Raw genomic sequence first — 15,176 nt, forward strand, 5'->3', positions numbered from 1 at the left:
CTATTAAGCTATCTTGTACAGGGTGGTCGGAATTGGTCTGTTTTAACAGAGAAAACCTATTTCCTGATTAGATAGAGCAAAACCGACATAGATGTCATGGGCTCTATTTCTGAGACACGTTTAATGGCATAAACCGCCTGTTGATATTTTCACTGCCAACAGAAATACGAGGTCTTTCTGAATTTTTTACCATTTTGAAAATTGCCCATAACTTTTTATTTTTCGGAATCATTAAATTCTGTAAAGACGTTCTTAATTGGATTGGATTGGAACAAAGGGCCTCATGTCTTGGCCTCCGTATCTAGGCCTGCTACGTCCTTTAATTTAACTCCTTTCAACTTTTTTATGGGGGAAATTAAAATACCTTATCTATAAGGAAAGAACCATTGGGACGAGAGAAGAATTGTAGAAGATTACTAGGCAAGCTTTTGGACTTATTACACTAGTTCGCCTAATAAATCGTTGTAACGTGCGCGAAAGATGTTTATTGTGTATTCAACAAGGAGGTGCTTATTTTGAACATCTTTGGTGATTTTTTTAGAAAACTATATTCACCACACAAAAAATACATTTTTTAGTCTTGTTCTTTGTTTATTGTATAGATTTCAGTTGTAATTACTAATACTAATATAGAATGTTAATTTACCTTTCCAAATGTCTTTAATTATGCGAATAAATAATAATATTGAATATTAAATTATGATAAAAATAATTAGGCACATAGGTCAACACAAAATCAAGGCCCGCTTCGATATAAAGATAAAAATCCTAATATTTCTCTCATTCTTAGAAAAAGATCCCCTTACTATATATCGTTGAAAAGGGTTAAATGCGAGCATTTTTTTAAGTTCATAGCCAACTATGATTTCCATTTAAAAAATTATATTTTTCATTATTTGTGATAAAAAGAGCAAGTATAGAAAAAAACTGGCTACGCCAGTGGATTGTGCTTAGAAAAGTGCCTTAAGAACGCTGTTACAGAATTTTATTATTCCGCAAAATAAAAAAGTTATGAACAATTTTCAAAATAGTAAAAAATTCAAAAATAACCCGTATCTCAGTTGGCAGTGAAAATATCAACAGGCGGTTTGCGCCATTAAACGTGTCTCAGAAATCGAGCCCATGACTTCTATATCGGTTTTGCTCTATCTAGTCAGGAAATAGGTTTTCTCTGTTAAAACAGACCAATTTCGACCACCCTGTACACTTCACACTATAAGAGCTTCTAAAAAGAACAGTGTTCGACTGCAAGGTCTGCTAGTAAACATTTTTAAGTTTAAAGTATTACAACGCAAAGCAATTCATTTAAAATAAAAACTCGTAATACAAAAGTGTCAAAACGAATGACAATGCCAGGAAATAAATAAAATGTGACAACTTGACATTTTTTATAGCAGAGCTACCTAGCGTAAATTTCAGTTAGTCAGCCTGGCGCCGAATATGGATGAAAATCCATGGTTGACAACAATGAATTTAAAAATTGCGCCCCCGACTACGTAACTAAAAGTTTAATTGGTATCGAATGTAGTTATAGGGGTGAGACATTTTTAAAAACAGCCTGTATATCGTTTTTTTTTTATTCAATTTCAGAGGTCCTCTTGTGGATGATTCCTTGTTTCCGCCATTCCAGGACTTCGAGGTGGTGCACAACTACTTGCAGTCAAATTCGCCCAATCAGGTCAGGTTACGAAAACGCGGCCAAAAAGGTGAGAAACGGAAATTATACAAAATTCGTTACCTATAACGATTATTTTTTTTTATTATTCTTTAATTCTAATTTATTAAATTGTATTTAGACTGTCGCGTCTCCATCTCGGAGACGTTGTATGTTTTAGTTTATTGTGTATATTATGTTTATACATCTTATTTTTTTTTGTCTGCGTTTTCCTTACAAAATGCAATTGTATTTTTAGTATTGTTGCATTAAATTTTGTTAAATTTAATTTGGAAAATATATTTTCGATTGCAACAACAATGAAAAAAGTTGTTTTCTTTTTAACATTTGTGTTTGATCGACTAATCACACTTTTTTAATTATTTTTTAATGGTTTTTATTTGAAAACCCCAATGAACAAAAAAGATGACAATGTTTTAAAAAAATAGAAAGGTATAGTATCTCCCTTCTTAATAGGTTTGTTCCAACATACCAGACAACCGTTCTTGATACGGTTACGCTTATGCGCAGTAGGGAAAATGCGTTCCATCAACGAGAGAATCGTTTAGCTAACGATAACTTTGGGGTTCCAACCAGAATAGTAATTATTCGTGAACCATATTCGGAACAGTGATTTCGATACCAGCGTAAAAGCAAGAATCAGAAGAACTGACCTGCTTATTAAGACTGTGTGTGTCAGCTGATTATTGTTTTTCTGTTATTTCTTTGGCTATTTCTGTTTTTAATTTGCTGATTCCTCAAGTTTTATTTGGTATTTATCGTTTTTATACATATTTTAAATATATATTTTTGTACTAAACATGGTGAGTGACGAAGAGGACAGTAATATTGAGGATGTGGATACCACTGAAAATGATTTGGAACTTTTGTTAAATAAAGGTGATTTCGTATTAATTAAAGAATTAATAAATTCAATATATATTATGAAACATATTAATTAAAAATTGGGTTTAGAATTTGATTCTAAAATCACTTCAAAAACCGTTCCAATTCGCATTTAATTTTGGTATAGTAACAGAAATGTCCAAGTCGACACGTGTATAAATCTGATGCCGGCGATCCCAATTACCGTTCTAGAACGGTACAAATTTCTGTGTTGGAACAGACCTATTATTTGCAAGATATTTCAGCTTATCACTGATAGTTTGATGAAATTCATTAAGTTATTTTAAACGCGTAACGCGCGTCTTTAAAAGAGTCTTTAACTTAAACTTACTTAGAGTCTTTAAAAGAATTTGATATATTTGTATTGTTATTTTTACACACAAAAGAGGTATTCAAATTGTTTGTTGGGTATCACAAGGTCTAAAGTCTGCCAACGACAAGATGCATGACATTGACAGTTTCTCAGGAGAATTGAAGTTTCTGTCATTTTCTAGATGTTTGTCTCATTTTGATGCCAAATTATATTTATTTTAAAATTTTATTTTATGATTATGCGTCTCAACTTGATGGTCAGACTTTAAACAGTTAAAGCACAACATAAAATTTGAACGTATCTCTTGAGATGTAATTTACATCAAAACGATACATTTAACGTGTACGTCTTTGGCAATGCTTTAACTTGTCTTACTTCAAACTATTAGTTAGTTACTCCCTTTAGAAAACAAGCTAATATAGATTCGCTAGACTCAAACAGCTTATTTTTTGATTGTATCTTTTATTGAACGAAATACTTTACAAACTAAATTAGCCTTAAAATTTAAATTTTTGTAGGTTATTACAGCTATATTCACACCGTGCGGCGTCAGAACCAGCCCGGCGATCAAGTGATCGAGGTGAAAACGCAAATCAACCACCGAGACTACATAAATTTGCTAACACAAAAAGACAATTCGCACTTCACCATCTACAAGAAACGGCGCTGCTTCATTTTCAACAATCAGTATTTCCAGTTAGACATCTACGAGCAGCCCAGTCATCCCAGGTAACTACAGTGCAACTTCTGTAATCGGAACACCTCAATTGCAATGTTTTTTTTAGAGAAGAGTTAATTTATTAAAAAGATCTGAGACTTTTTATAACAGACTTAGGCCAGATTTTTATATATTTTTGTGATAAATTTTTAACAGCGGCATTTCTTTTTAGACTGTTAGGCGGCAAACAACACTCAATACCACTAGCAAATAAAAAGTTTGTTTTTCGGAACCGGTTTTGATTATTTCTCGTGTTACGCGTGCGTAGTGAGTCTGTTGTCTTTCAAGCGAATCCCCGACTCCGTTATGTAGCCCGAAACATGAATGAAAGAAATTGATCTCGGATATATTGAAGAGTATCTTAAAATATCCTCCAACCCTTTGCTTATGCCATCGTCATACTACATAGTGATCAAAACATATCACAACTTTTTAATGGACATATATCCGGTAACATCTAAACCTAAACTGTAATAAATACATATAAAGTGCTATAAAATCGGCTAAATTTAATAAAAAACATATTTTTGTGTTTGTAGTTATTATGAAAATTAATAATTTTATTTTATGCGGTTTTAGTCTCATTTGTACCTACAATAAAATTAATAATATAGGAAATCGCTATATCGCTAATACAAGAAAATTTATATTAACATTAAAAAATAGCTACTTAAGCTAGATAGCTATAAATTGAATTTTGACTGTCTTAACTTGACGGTAATTGTAAGTTATTTTGCCGACTTAACTTGCAGATCATCACGATTTAAATCATACACCGATTTGGTCATTTTAGAAGTATGGTCTGGATTTTAACGTGTAAGACAGAGAATAATATAAATGACCAGTTGACAGACAGAGAGACAAAATCAAAAGCGGCATACAGTGTTGCCGGTTTTTACGTTTGTAGGAAAATTTGTGTAGAAAAAAACTATTTTAAAAACTTTCATGTATACTACTGAAATGAAGATAATATATCTAAGCTAAATATGTATAATCTATTACATCAGTAGTAAAATGAGTAACTATTTGTGAAGAATAAGGTTCCAACCCTAGATACAAAATTTCCATAAACGCCTACTTGTGCGGTTTGAACTTTTGATGCAAAACCCGGCAATACCTCATAGAAGAAATGTATCAACCCAACTTTTATCTGTTTTTGATACATTTGGTTTTCCATTAAGCTGCCTACATCACTGTCTTGCACGTTAAAATCCAGACCACACTTCTAATATGATCAAATTGGTAGATTTAAGTCATAAAAACCAGTTAAATTACATTATATTGATATAAGTTTTTACGAAAATGACTTAACTTGAAAGAAAACGAATTAAGTCAAAGACTTAAGATTTGTCATTGAAACTTTATGTTGAAATTTAAATAATTTTGAAACTGACCTGTTCCAGCTCTGAATCGGGATAGATCGTTATAATTAGCTGTTCCCATTAAAGAAGTTGCAGTGTAAATTGTTATTTTGGTTCGAGCACTTCTACATACATTTAACAGAACCCAGTTATCCCAGATAATTAAGTTTGGACATTTCTATATGGCTATTTGATTTTTTAAACAATTTTGGAGCTTAGTATGGTAAATATTTGATTTTCACGCGGGTTTCTATGACGGAAGCGGTCTCGTGGTGGCCTTGGCTTCGAGCCAGTAAGTATGGATGAGGACATATATTTAGATTGGCGTTTTTCACTAATAACCATTTGACCAGCGACGTGTGTCCAAAAATCGCTGCCAGCTGTAGAACTGTGATTTGATTCTTCGCTGGTTCGTTGATATTCGCACCTGCGTAGTACAGCTCTCGAATACAAGTAGCATTTTTCCATTTCTACAAAATATCTTTTTAGTCTAATATAGAAACAATTATATTATGTCAAAAAATGTTTTAAATTACCTTGTGTTGGATGTAGTAAAAAGCGGCTAAATAAAAGGGCGTCTCTCCATATTTCGACTTGACATTGATCCAGGCCCCTTTTTGTATCATGTAACTGACCAGTTGCGTGTTGGCATTAGCGCAAGCTATCATAAACGGCGTGTAACCCTCGGGCAGCTTAAACTTATTCACGTACTGAGGGTTACTATTTATTATACAAACGGCTTTCAATACGTTGTTTTCTGTTACGGCAACGTAAAGATCTTTGAAGGAATTGTCTTCGAAGCACTTGCATAGCCACGAGAATATTTTGAACGAAATGAATCCTAAACTGTAGACGGTTAAACTAAGCATTAATAAAATCCAACACTTCGCAGCCAGCGACAGGCGGAAATCGCACAAAGCGCCCATATTTCGTGCCAGTGACTCGAAAATTATCTTACAAATAGTTTTCAACATGCTTTTCTTCCTGATTTTTCGATATTTTGAAAAATTCAAATCGATAAATGTCAAAAACTACCGTCATTTTTTTAAATCAAATGTCATTCTCAATTTTACATTTTTGCGGTAAATTTGAATTTTGAAGCTTTAAAATTTGTTTATTTTCAGATGTAGGGGTTTAATTCTGTTGGAAACCTACTCTGCATTAGATGATGAAAAATTAAAAGCCACACTTCCAACATTTTTAAATATCGAACAAGAGGTTACCGGAAATCCGAATTATTCAATGTACAATCTTTCCCTAAGAGAAGATTGGAAAAATTCAAAAAAATACCTAAAAAAGGGTTTCCTTGGTAAATTAGTAGTTGAAATAGAAGTAACGTTTTTATTTTGTGATTCGTTTTAGGCCCAGAAGATTGTCCAACTCACGAACTCAAGGAAAATGGCGATTCAAAATCGCCGAATATTTACGCCAAATTAAACGGCCATGCTGGATGTAACGGGCTCGAAGGAAATGTTTATGAAGAAGTTTAATGTTTACGATGTGATAACAGATTTTAAAGGAAATTTAAGTCTTTTAATATTAATAGAGGTATTTCTTAATAGTATTTAGAAACTGTGTTAGTGTTGTGTAGTGGTTACTACAATATAAGCGAAAAAAAACGGTGTCAGCGATGGCTATGAAATGAAGGTCGCTGTCGTTTTATATGTAAAATTATATGGAGAAGTAAACGGTCATCGATCGTCATTTCCAAGCCAACTGGATGCCGTTTTTTTTTCGATTATACGGTAATAACTAAATATCTAAACATTACACAACAGTTAGGAAATATTTTTATTTTATATATGTGCTTAAAGTAGAGGCGTTAATTCGTATTCTAAATATGAAAATTTTTAAATTTCTTTGTATCATTCTTTTATTTAATATTTTATTTTGTAATTTTTTTTTATTTTTAGCATTCTCAAAGCATTTTAGATGTATTCAAAATGTCTGTTTGTTGGAAATTGACTTAACTGTGATTTTTTTATTTATTTTTGACAAGTATTTATTATGAAATCAATTATAATAGAATCAATGTTTAGAAAAACTGTAGAAAAACAAAACAAAAATAAGTTAAATTAGACAGAAAAAAAGACACCTTATTACTTAATTTTATTGTGTAAGTTACCTTTTTGAAATTTGTACATACTGAAATTTTATCAGCGGCGTGCAGTGAAATTTTTAGAAGGGGAAGCTATTTGATAAGATATGGATAAAGGTAATAAAAAAATGTCAAAAAATATTTTTGCATACCTACAGACATAATAGCTATGAATTGTTAATTAAAAAACTTGATTTTTTTTGTCTCAATTCCGCCTTCTATGCACCGCACGTCCCTTAATTTTATTCATATATTGACCAATGTAAAACCTGTTTTTTTGACAGAACCTCTGTTTCATCACTTTATTGCAGTGGATGTAAATATTTATTGAGAAAAAAGTGCGAATTCAGTTCTTCCTTTGAACCTCAAGAAAAGGACACTAAATAATGCTGATATGTATTATTTGTATTTGTTTCAAACACAAGTACTTAAATAAAGTATAATGAGTTGTAATTTGTTTTAATTTATATATAAAACTGGATATTTTCATATTACTATTGCTCCTCTCTTAAGTTTTATGATTCAGGTATTGTTTCATGACTTTTTTGCCTGGTACCAAACCTTGGGTTAATCCTGGCCTCTTCCTTTTTTTCTTCTGCTCTGCAGCAACTTCTTCAGTTATTTTCATTATATCTTGTTCAGTTGGTTGCGGGAGTGAATTATTCAAGTAACTATAATTACAAAAAAATATATTTATGTACAAGAAAAATTAAAAATAAAACTTACTTTTGTCCAGTTGCTGATCTCTGGCAAATAACAGATTGGGCCCTAGCCGACTGCTTCTCAGCCTCTAACTGCTCATTTGTCTTCTGTATGTCAGAGTCATGAGCATATTTACAGTTGTGCCCAAACCTACAACGGCCTTTCCTATAATTCCAACAGATTTTCTTACCTAAAAATACCATGTATAGAAAATTAATTATACACTTTGCATCTCTAAATACCATTTATGACTACAGCATCTTTAGTATTGACCATCTTTACGTGCTTTTGTAAGATCGCTTCTTTAGCATTTTCTGCTTCGATAAAAGGATTGGTAAACACTGAAGCTTTAACATCAACATTTCCTTGTTTTGAGCCACCAAAATTAGGTACGGGTAACTTAAGGTTTGGTACTGGCTGTTCAGATTCATCTTTTACTTCTGTTTTACTAAAACATGTGACGGCTGACCCATTTTTTGTCTAGTTTAATGTATCACTTCGGATACAGTCTCAATATGGATACTCGTATTTAAACTTATATAAGATGTTTTATGATTAAGCGGTAAAAATAACTTAACTGTACTTACATTACTTCTTGTTTTACATCGGAAGAATCTTCGGAATCATCAGAATCACTACTATAATCGGGTACTAAGGACATTTTACATATACCTAGGTTTAGTGTACTTATCTGAATTAAACCTGGAACAACTATTAAAAGTCCGTATTAAAATTCGTTAATTTCATTATATGGAACGATGAAATGCTCCCTATCAATTAACTAGAAAACTTATTACTTTCTATGAAGAAAATTATAATTCTAGATCTTTGAATAAGAAGTCTTCTTATTCAAAGCATATTCAAAGTTCTAGACTCTGGTTCTAGATGAAAAAAACCACGTAAACAGTAAACCATCAGTAAACAATATGGGACATGGCATAGGGACATGGCTGGACATGGTACCAAAAAATCTACAGATCAAAATTTAAAACACCTATATTTTGTCAGCTATGGGTAGCATCATAGATTTTGACTAAATATTTTAATAAGAATCTGTGGTAGAATCTTTTCTTCTTTTAATATTTTAAAGCGTAATGAAGTAAAAGTAATTTGCCAGCCTTCGTATAGTTTGTGTGATTAGACTGCTTGGCAAGCAATTAGCTTCAAGTTTAGTGGTATAGAGTGCTAAAAATATAAATTAGAAATGTAAAAAATTACATAATTTTTCACTGAATTAACAAATCAGAAAAAAAATCGTATTTGGTTACCACTGTATTGGCTACTGTACACGTAGCATTGGTCGGATAGTCCTAGTAACCGAGGTCTTCAAAAAAAGGGACAAAAAAGAAGAATATTCTATATATCGAATCTATGGTAGCCAGAGTATGCAACTTAGTTCGGGCAAGTTCGGGGGGAAAATTGGCACCCTGATTTAGATTTTTTTCTGTCGTTTTGTCTGTCTGTCTGTCATTCCTCCAAGATAGGACGGTTTGAGACCAATTTTTTAGTTTTCAAGCAGAATTCTAACGGATTTTCGACTTTTAGAGCGCCGAAATGGCTTTAAACGCTCAGTACGAGGCAATAGGAAAAGGTTTTGTACAGCAATATTATGCATTATTTGATGACCCCACACAAAGGCCAAACTTGGTTAACATGTATAATGTAAGCTTAATCAGATATTTTTTTAACTCTGTTGTTTGTTACTTTTTAGCCTGCTTCCTATTCGGTTATTAACAATTTATATTTCTTCTTGTTCTAGGTCGAATTATCGTTCATGACATTCGAAGGTGTTCAAATACAAGGAGCGCCAAAAATTATGGAAAAATTAAATGTTCGTAACTTGGCTTTCAACTAGTCTATGATATATTTATAATATCCTTTTTTAGGGTTTAACGTTCCAAAAAATTAATAGGATAATAACTGCAGTTGATTCTCAACCAATGTTCGATGGTGGTGTCTTAATTAATGTTTTAGGGAGATTACAGGTAATAATTCTTATTGTAATTAAAGAAAAAACAATATTAAGAATATTGTCTTAATCAGACTGACGAAGATCAACCTCACGCCTACGTACAAACATTTATTTTAAAGCCAATCGAGGGGAGTTTTTTCGTACAGCATGATATTTTCCGATTGGTGCTACACGATTCATTGTAGCGTCGTGGCAGTATGTATTTTGTTGAATTGCATTGCTTGTCAATTTAACTGTGTACAATTTCACTTTAATCTGCACTTAATCTCGAGGGTGTCACTGACTAAAACCAACTAAACTATTATTAAAGATCTTTGGTTTATGGTTAATATTGTTTGCATTTATGCTTCTAAAATATTATTTGACATTTAATTATTATATTAACAATGTTCAAAATCATTTATTTTGCTTGTAGGCTGATGAGGACCCTCCACATGCTTTTTCACAGGTTTTCGTCCTCAAACCTCTAGGAAGTTCATTCTTTGTTCAACATGACATTTTCCGTCTCGGTATTCATGATTCCGCATAAGTTTAAAATTAAATAACACCATTTTAATTGCAAGTGAAGTTTTAAAAACAATCCTCACACGACTATTGTTAAGTAATTTCTTATATTGGTTAATTGTATAAGCCTAAGTTCATTTTTGTTTATTTGTTCATCGTATTTAATGTCTATTGATATATAAAAGTAAACCTATTTTCCAAAATATTTATTTGTTTATATTTCAGTGTTATGATCCTTCAGAGAAATCAGTAAATATAGAGGGGCTATAAGATAACAGATTTGAATATTTTTTTATCTTTACATTATTAGTTTGTCTATAATATTAGATAAACAAGTTCTAATTAAATGAGGCTATTAGTAAATTTTCTAAATGAAAGTTGAAAAATGGAAAGTTCTAATTGGTTAACATTAGTCTTCACTTTTTGTGAAATCCAACTCACAGTTTGTAAACTGGTATACCGTTTGTAAACTGGTATAGGGACCAGCTGAAACATCTATGTATTTTCAATGCTGCAAAACTTTAAAAAAAGGAGCTCGCCTTGATCTCTTTCCTGTTCAAAATAATTTAATACAGACGAGACAAGTTGCTGATTCCGACTATTTAGTGGTTTTAGCATTTTATTGCAATATAAATCACAGTTTTAACCTAAGGTTTTAACTAAACAAAACGCAGATTTAATTTCAAATTTATCAAAGAAAACTCGGAATATAATTGAAAATTACAAAATTAATTAAGGAAAAGGTGAGCTCTAAGGCTAAGGAAAAAATTTCAAATGAATTTTTAATAATTTATATAAACCGATATTTTACATCTTTCTCTAGGTTTACTGATTTCTCTGAATATTACTACAGGGCAATAAAAGAATTGAAATTGCCAGAACAAATTAAATTTTATCTAAATCAACAAAAATAAAACATAGCAAGAAAATTAACAAGTTTTTAATAAATAAGTTAGACTTGAAATGGGAGTAACTTTCAACAGGTACAAAGTAATAATAAATACACACAGCACAAACAAAATTGGGAGGTTGAATAATGTCTGAAAAGAAAATTTGATTTATACGTTATTATAGAGATAGAGTTTGAAATGAAATTTTAAATGTAATTGGTACTTTTTGAGTCAGATTCTGAATTCAAGCTCACCTTGAGATCAAATTGTGCTATGTAGTTGTCTTTCGGGACTTCTTATTTGTCCACGATAAACTATGTAGAGATTTCATGTTTGAGCTTCTCCCGTAGTGTTTCTGCGATTGGTTGGTCTCTATTTGAGCGCTGTTTTCCATCGATGTAAGAATCGCCACTAAAACCGCCACAACCTATAACAAATTTGTGAAGAGAATGAAACTTTTTTTACGCGCGCTCGGAGTAAAAATTCAAGGCCGCCACACACGATCTAGAGAGACGAAAAGTGGTAGCGACGCGCGCCGGGAGTAAAAATTCAATTTACAATATTTTAAACTACATTTTTTCAAACATGTCCTTCAAAATCCTTCAATTTAATAGTTGTTAGTAAGAAGATTCACTTCAAATACGCGCACATAGTGCATACACAATTTTTTTTTGGAATAACTTTAAACTAAACATATCTAACTTAAAGGAGATAAAACCACAGACAAAACTATGTACCTACATTTTATACTGATCAAACATCGTTGGGCCTGTTCCCAGAAGAATCCCTGATTAGTCAGCGCGTTTCTTATTGGTTGAAATGTGTAGAAACCAGACTAACAATCAGGTTTCTATGCATTTTAACCAATGAGAAACGTGCTGACTAGTCAGTGATTCCTTCTGGGAACAGACCTGTTTTCAACAAAAAACGATGATGCCAAATTTCTGCGGATTGCGTTAGATCTACGGCTTGTGGTTCAAAACGAAGTATGTTATTATTGTTATTTTTAGTTTTTCTTTGGGGTATCTATAGAAACGGCGCGGCGTACTAAATCTATGTGTAGTATAACTTTAGTTAAAAAGCATAGACTATACCTTTACAATTATTTTTAGTTTTCTAATTAAATTATATTAAAATTTATTAGGGCAGTAACTGTGACAACGCTGTTTCAGGAAGACTGTTTGGTTTCTATGGTTTTTAGGATGTTTTTACTATGAATAGTAAAAGCGACGCCGACTTTTGATGGATTCATTCAAATTATGTTTATGAGTGTTGCTGCGCGGTGTTTGTAAACTGTAGTGTTTCTCAAGTAATTTTTAAAAGAACAGTTTAAAGTATTTTTAAATATCTAAGATGGTTCGCCAGTAATTTTACAAAGAGGTGGACTATTCTAGTCTCAAATCGATATTTCGGCGGTAAGTAACGTTACGTTTTTTAGCTATAACAGTGGTGTACCTAATTAACTTTTAAGTAAGTTATTAAAAAAGCATTATTGGAAATAAAATTATATCTATTATATACTATTTTTATGGACTTCACATCTCGAATTCTCATATACTATTACTATAATAGAGAAATAATAATTATTATATTAGATACATATTACACACAAATCAAAATTTAAATTAAAATTGCTTATAAAAAAAGAACATGCCCTCGAACTTGTAGATTGAAACGACAGAAAGGCACATGAAACTCAAAAGCGTTGTCATATTTATGCACCCATATCGTTATAACTTACATAAAAGTGTTACTAAAGTATATATGATTGTAAACAAATGGGAGTTTTATGAATGGAATGTTGTGTCTCGCATATAGTTAATGTTTTAAACACTTTAATTCTGACTTACCAGACAAATAATAATAATTACAGTATAAAAATGCATAGGAGTCGATGGCAACTCTTCCATTTCCTTCAGAACGCGAATGGCAGGCTCAAAACCAGGATTCAGGTCCAACGTGTGTTTGAAATGTATCTCTGCCTCTTGGTAATGGCCGTAAGCCTTGAATATTTCTCCTAAGGTAAAGTATTGCTGCCAAGCACCTTTTTCAGGTGGCGCTACTTCGAGAGACCGACGAGTTAAGTAGATGGCATCGTCGAGATACTGTAGATGGAATAAAACCTTTGCCAGGTTTAGTAGAACATCGGAGTTATGAGGTGAAATTGCCAAAGCTAAAAATTTTAATGTTAATATTTCTTATCTTATAAGTTATTTTAGTTATGGTCTAGCGACAGTGCTACAGGTATCTGTAGGTCCTATAAAAAAGAACTTACAAATCTTGTTTCAGTGCATACCTAAAGTATATATTAGGGCCTATTACCAAAAATGCAATAATATAATATAAAGGTGTTTAAACAAATATCATCCCAATACACTAATAATTTTTGAGCCACCCTGTAGAAGTTAAAATATTGTCCTGAAATATACCCTAGTACTTACTTTAGGTGTGCACTTGTAAAATTCACTAGGCTTTTATTATAGGAGCTACAGATGCCCGACAGATTATTGCAGGAGCCTGTATAATTTACCTTTTCGAAAACATTCTATTGCTTCTTTTGGTTCACCTTTTATTCTCCAGTAATTTCCTAACTGCTGAAAAGTACTAACCAACTTGGGTTTCTAAAAAATATTTTTGTTACATTGCTAGACAATTTAAATGAAATTATGCTTACCTCTTTCTTAATTTCTTTTAGTTTTTCCGCTAGAAGTTCTAAATCAAACGTTTTCCCAGGTTTGAATTTAAATTTCTTAACAAAATCGACTACAGCTTCGGGTTCAACTAAGGGAGGATGTTTGTGTCTAAAATAATGCATTTTTTATATAATAAAAACTAATATATCTAATATACCTGTTTATAACACCAACTAAACTATCATAAAACGTAAAATTAACTGGTCTTCCACAGGACAAATCGTTTTCATTCATGTTCTTCTCTGATACTTCAAATTTCTTGACGTTTTTATCATTCTTCCTATTCTTACTAGAAAATAAAAAGAAACTTAAAAGAAAATTAGAGTAATATATTATAAAACATACTTAAAGATGGGAAACATCTCGTTAGGACAGTTACTACAAAAATTATCCCGATTTTCTTTAACCCACAAAGAGCCGTAATGTGCAGTCGATGTAATGATATTAAATACAGGATCTGGTCCAGTTATATACTGAGAAGAAGGCCCACTGTCTTCATTAGGATCTCCTTCGATAATTTTAGTGCGGTCCGAGTTCAACTTCCACAATGTTGAAGTGCGAGAATTGATGGACAATATTTGCAGACAAAGAGTGTAAAAAACGAGGAGAAATTTGAAATAACACTCGGTCGTCTTGGTCGTGGCTTTCATGTTGGCGCTTTCTGAATAACTTTTGAGCTTTCACTGAGAGATCACAATTAAATGGAATTTGTATTTGAACATTTCCTGCCTATTTTTAACCGTTTACAAATTGTAAACAAAGATATCGCCATTAAATGTGACAGTGACAGTTGTTATCTTCTTTCAAGGATTTTATCGGTTTTGTCTGCCAAAAGCACGGATACCAACCGTAATTATTTTATTTAGTTGAATGCCATAATGACATGTGACCATGTCTGAAAAAAGAAGAATATCTCTTCTTTTTATATTTTAAGACAAAAGAGTACTTCTAGAAAGCTAACATCAAAAATGTCTATGGAGCCATATATAATTTTATGGAGAAATACAGAAAATACGTAAAAATTTATGGAATCATATATATTTTTGTAACTGTATATGACCTAACAGAAATATAGATGTTTTCTTTTATTGCAAAATTTATTTTTAATTTTACAATTTTGTGGGAATTTTATTGCCATTTCATTTAGGAAAGACTCCAATTTATAACATCCCTATTAAAAATATACAACTTTAGTACGAAAATAAAATTGGTTCACTCTGTATTTTATTATAGCAGAAACATCTATAAATGTGTGTGTTTGATGAAAAAAATAAAAAGGCGTAAAACATCATTAAGATCTAAAACTGATAACATGATATTCTTTTATTCAGAGCATTATTATTTTTGAAAATATTAGATACTTGT

At 31.7% G+C, this 15,176-nt stretch overlaps 5 protein-coding genes across 7 annotated transcripts in view; 2 read left to right on the top strand and 3 right to left on the bottom strand.

The window, feature by feature from the left end:
* The window catches only part of LOC115885188 (TRPL translocation defect protein 14), a 28,142-nt gene extending 20,643 nt beyond the window's left edge, over positions 1-7,499 (top strand). Inside the window, exons 8-11 of the mRNA XM_030904010.1 lie at positions 1,591-1,706; positions 3,392-3,602; positions 6,077-6,261; positions 6,315-7,499. Of these exons, the coding sequence (XP_030759870.1) occupies positions 1,591-1,706; positions 3,392-3,602; positions 6,077-6,261; positions 6,315-6,442 (640 nt within the window). The 3' untranslated portion in view covers positions 6,443-7,499. The remainder of the gene's footprint in view (positions 1-1,590; positions 1,707-3,391; positions 3,603-6,076; positions 6,262-6,314) is intronic.
* On the bottom strand, positions 4,608-6,062 carry LOC115885189 (ankyrin-1-like). Its single transcript, XM_030904011.1, has 2 exons — positions 5,489-6,062; positions 4,608-5,422 (listed from the first exon to the last, which is right to left on the bottom strand). Exons 1-2 carry the CDS (start codon positions 5,924-5,926, stop codon positions 5,168-5,170), a joined length of 693 nt encoding a protein of 230 aa, XP_030759871.1. The 5' UTR covers positions 5,927-6,062; the 3' UTR covers positions 4,608-5,167.
* On the bottom strand, positions 7,356-8,684 carry LOC115885190. The gene is made up of 5 exons (XM_030904012.1): positions 8,550-8,684; positions 8,340-8,463; positions 7,995-8,200; positions 7,777-7,942; positions 7,356-7,721 (listed from the first exon to the last, which is right to left on the bottom strand). The coding sequence occupies exons 2-5, from the start codon at positions 8,411-8,413 to the stop codon at positions 7,559-7,561; spliced, it is 609 nt and encodes a 202-aa protein (XP_030759872.1). The 5' UTR covers positions 8,414-8,463; positions 8,550-8,684; the 3' UTR covers positions 7,356-7,558.
* A 456-nt stretch (positions 8,685-9,140) lies between these two features.
* Positions 9,141-10,433, top strand: LOC115885165 (probable nuclear transport factor 2). 3 transcript variants are annotated; one of them, XM_030903972.1, is made up of 5 exons: positions 9,141-9,240; positions 9,298-9,414; positions 9,512-9,583; positions 9,639-9,737; positions 10,140-10,433. In XM_030903972.1, exons 2-5 carry the CDS (start codon positions 9,307-9,309, stop codon positions 10,251-10,253), a joined length of 393 nt encoding a protein of 130 aa, XP_030759832.1. In that variant the 5' UTR covers positions 9,141-9,240; positions 9,298-9,306; the 3' UTR covers positions 10,254-10,433. The 3 variants fall into 3 exon arrangements, with proteins under 3 accessions (XP_030759832.1, XP_030759831.1, XP_030759830.1); XM_030903971.1 differs by adding an exon at positions 9,796-9,919 and having other exon boundaries at positions 9,177-9,414; positions 10,140-10,281; XM_030903970.1 differs by having other exon boundaries at positions 9,186-9,414.
* A 669-nt stretch (positions 10,434-11,102) lies between these two features.
* On the bottom strand, positions 11,103-14,593 carry LOC115885164. Its single transcript, XM_030903969.1, has 7 exons — positions 14,157-14,593; positions 13,969-14,100; positions 13,793-13,919; positions 13,649-13,739; positions 12,969-13,291; positions 11,373-11,545; positions 11,103-11,268 (listed from the first exon to the last, which is right to left on the bottom strand). Exons 1-6 carry the CDS (start codon positions 14,459-14,461, stop codon positions 11,390-11,392), a joined length of 1,134 nt encoding a protein of 377 aa, XP_030759829.1. The 5' UTR covers positions 14,462-14,593; the 3' UTR covers positions 11,103-11,268; positions 11,373-11,389.
* Between the last annotated feature and the right edge of the window lie 583 nt (positions 14,594-15,176).

Source organism: Sitophilus oryzae, unplaced genomic scaffold (assembly GCF_002938485.1).
Source record: "Sitophilus oryzae breed Bouriz unplaced genomic scaffold, Soryzae_2.0 scaffold_376_pilon_pilon, whole genome shotgun sequence".
In the NCBI taxonomy this organism is placed as follows: domain Eukaryota; kingdom Metazoa; phylum Arthropoda; class Insecta; order Coleoptera; family Curculionidae; genus Sitophilus; species Sitophilus oryzae.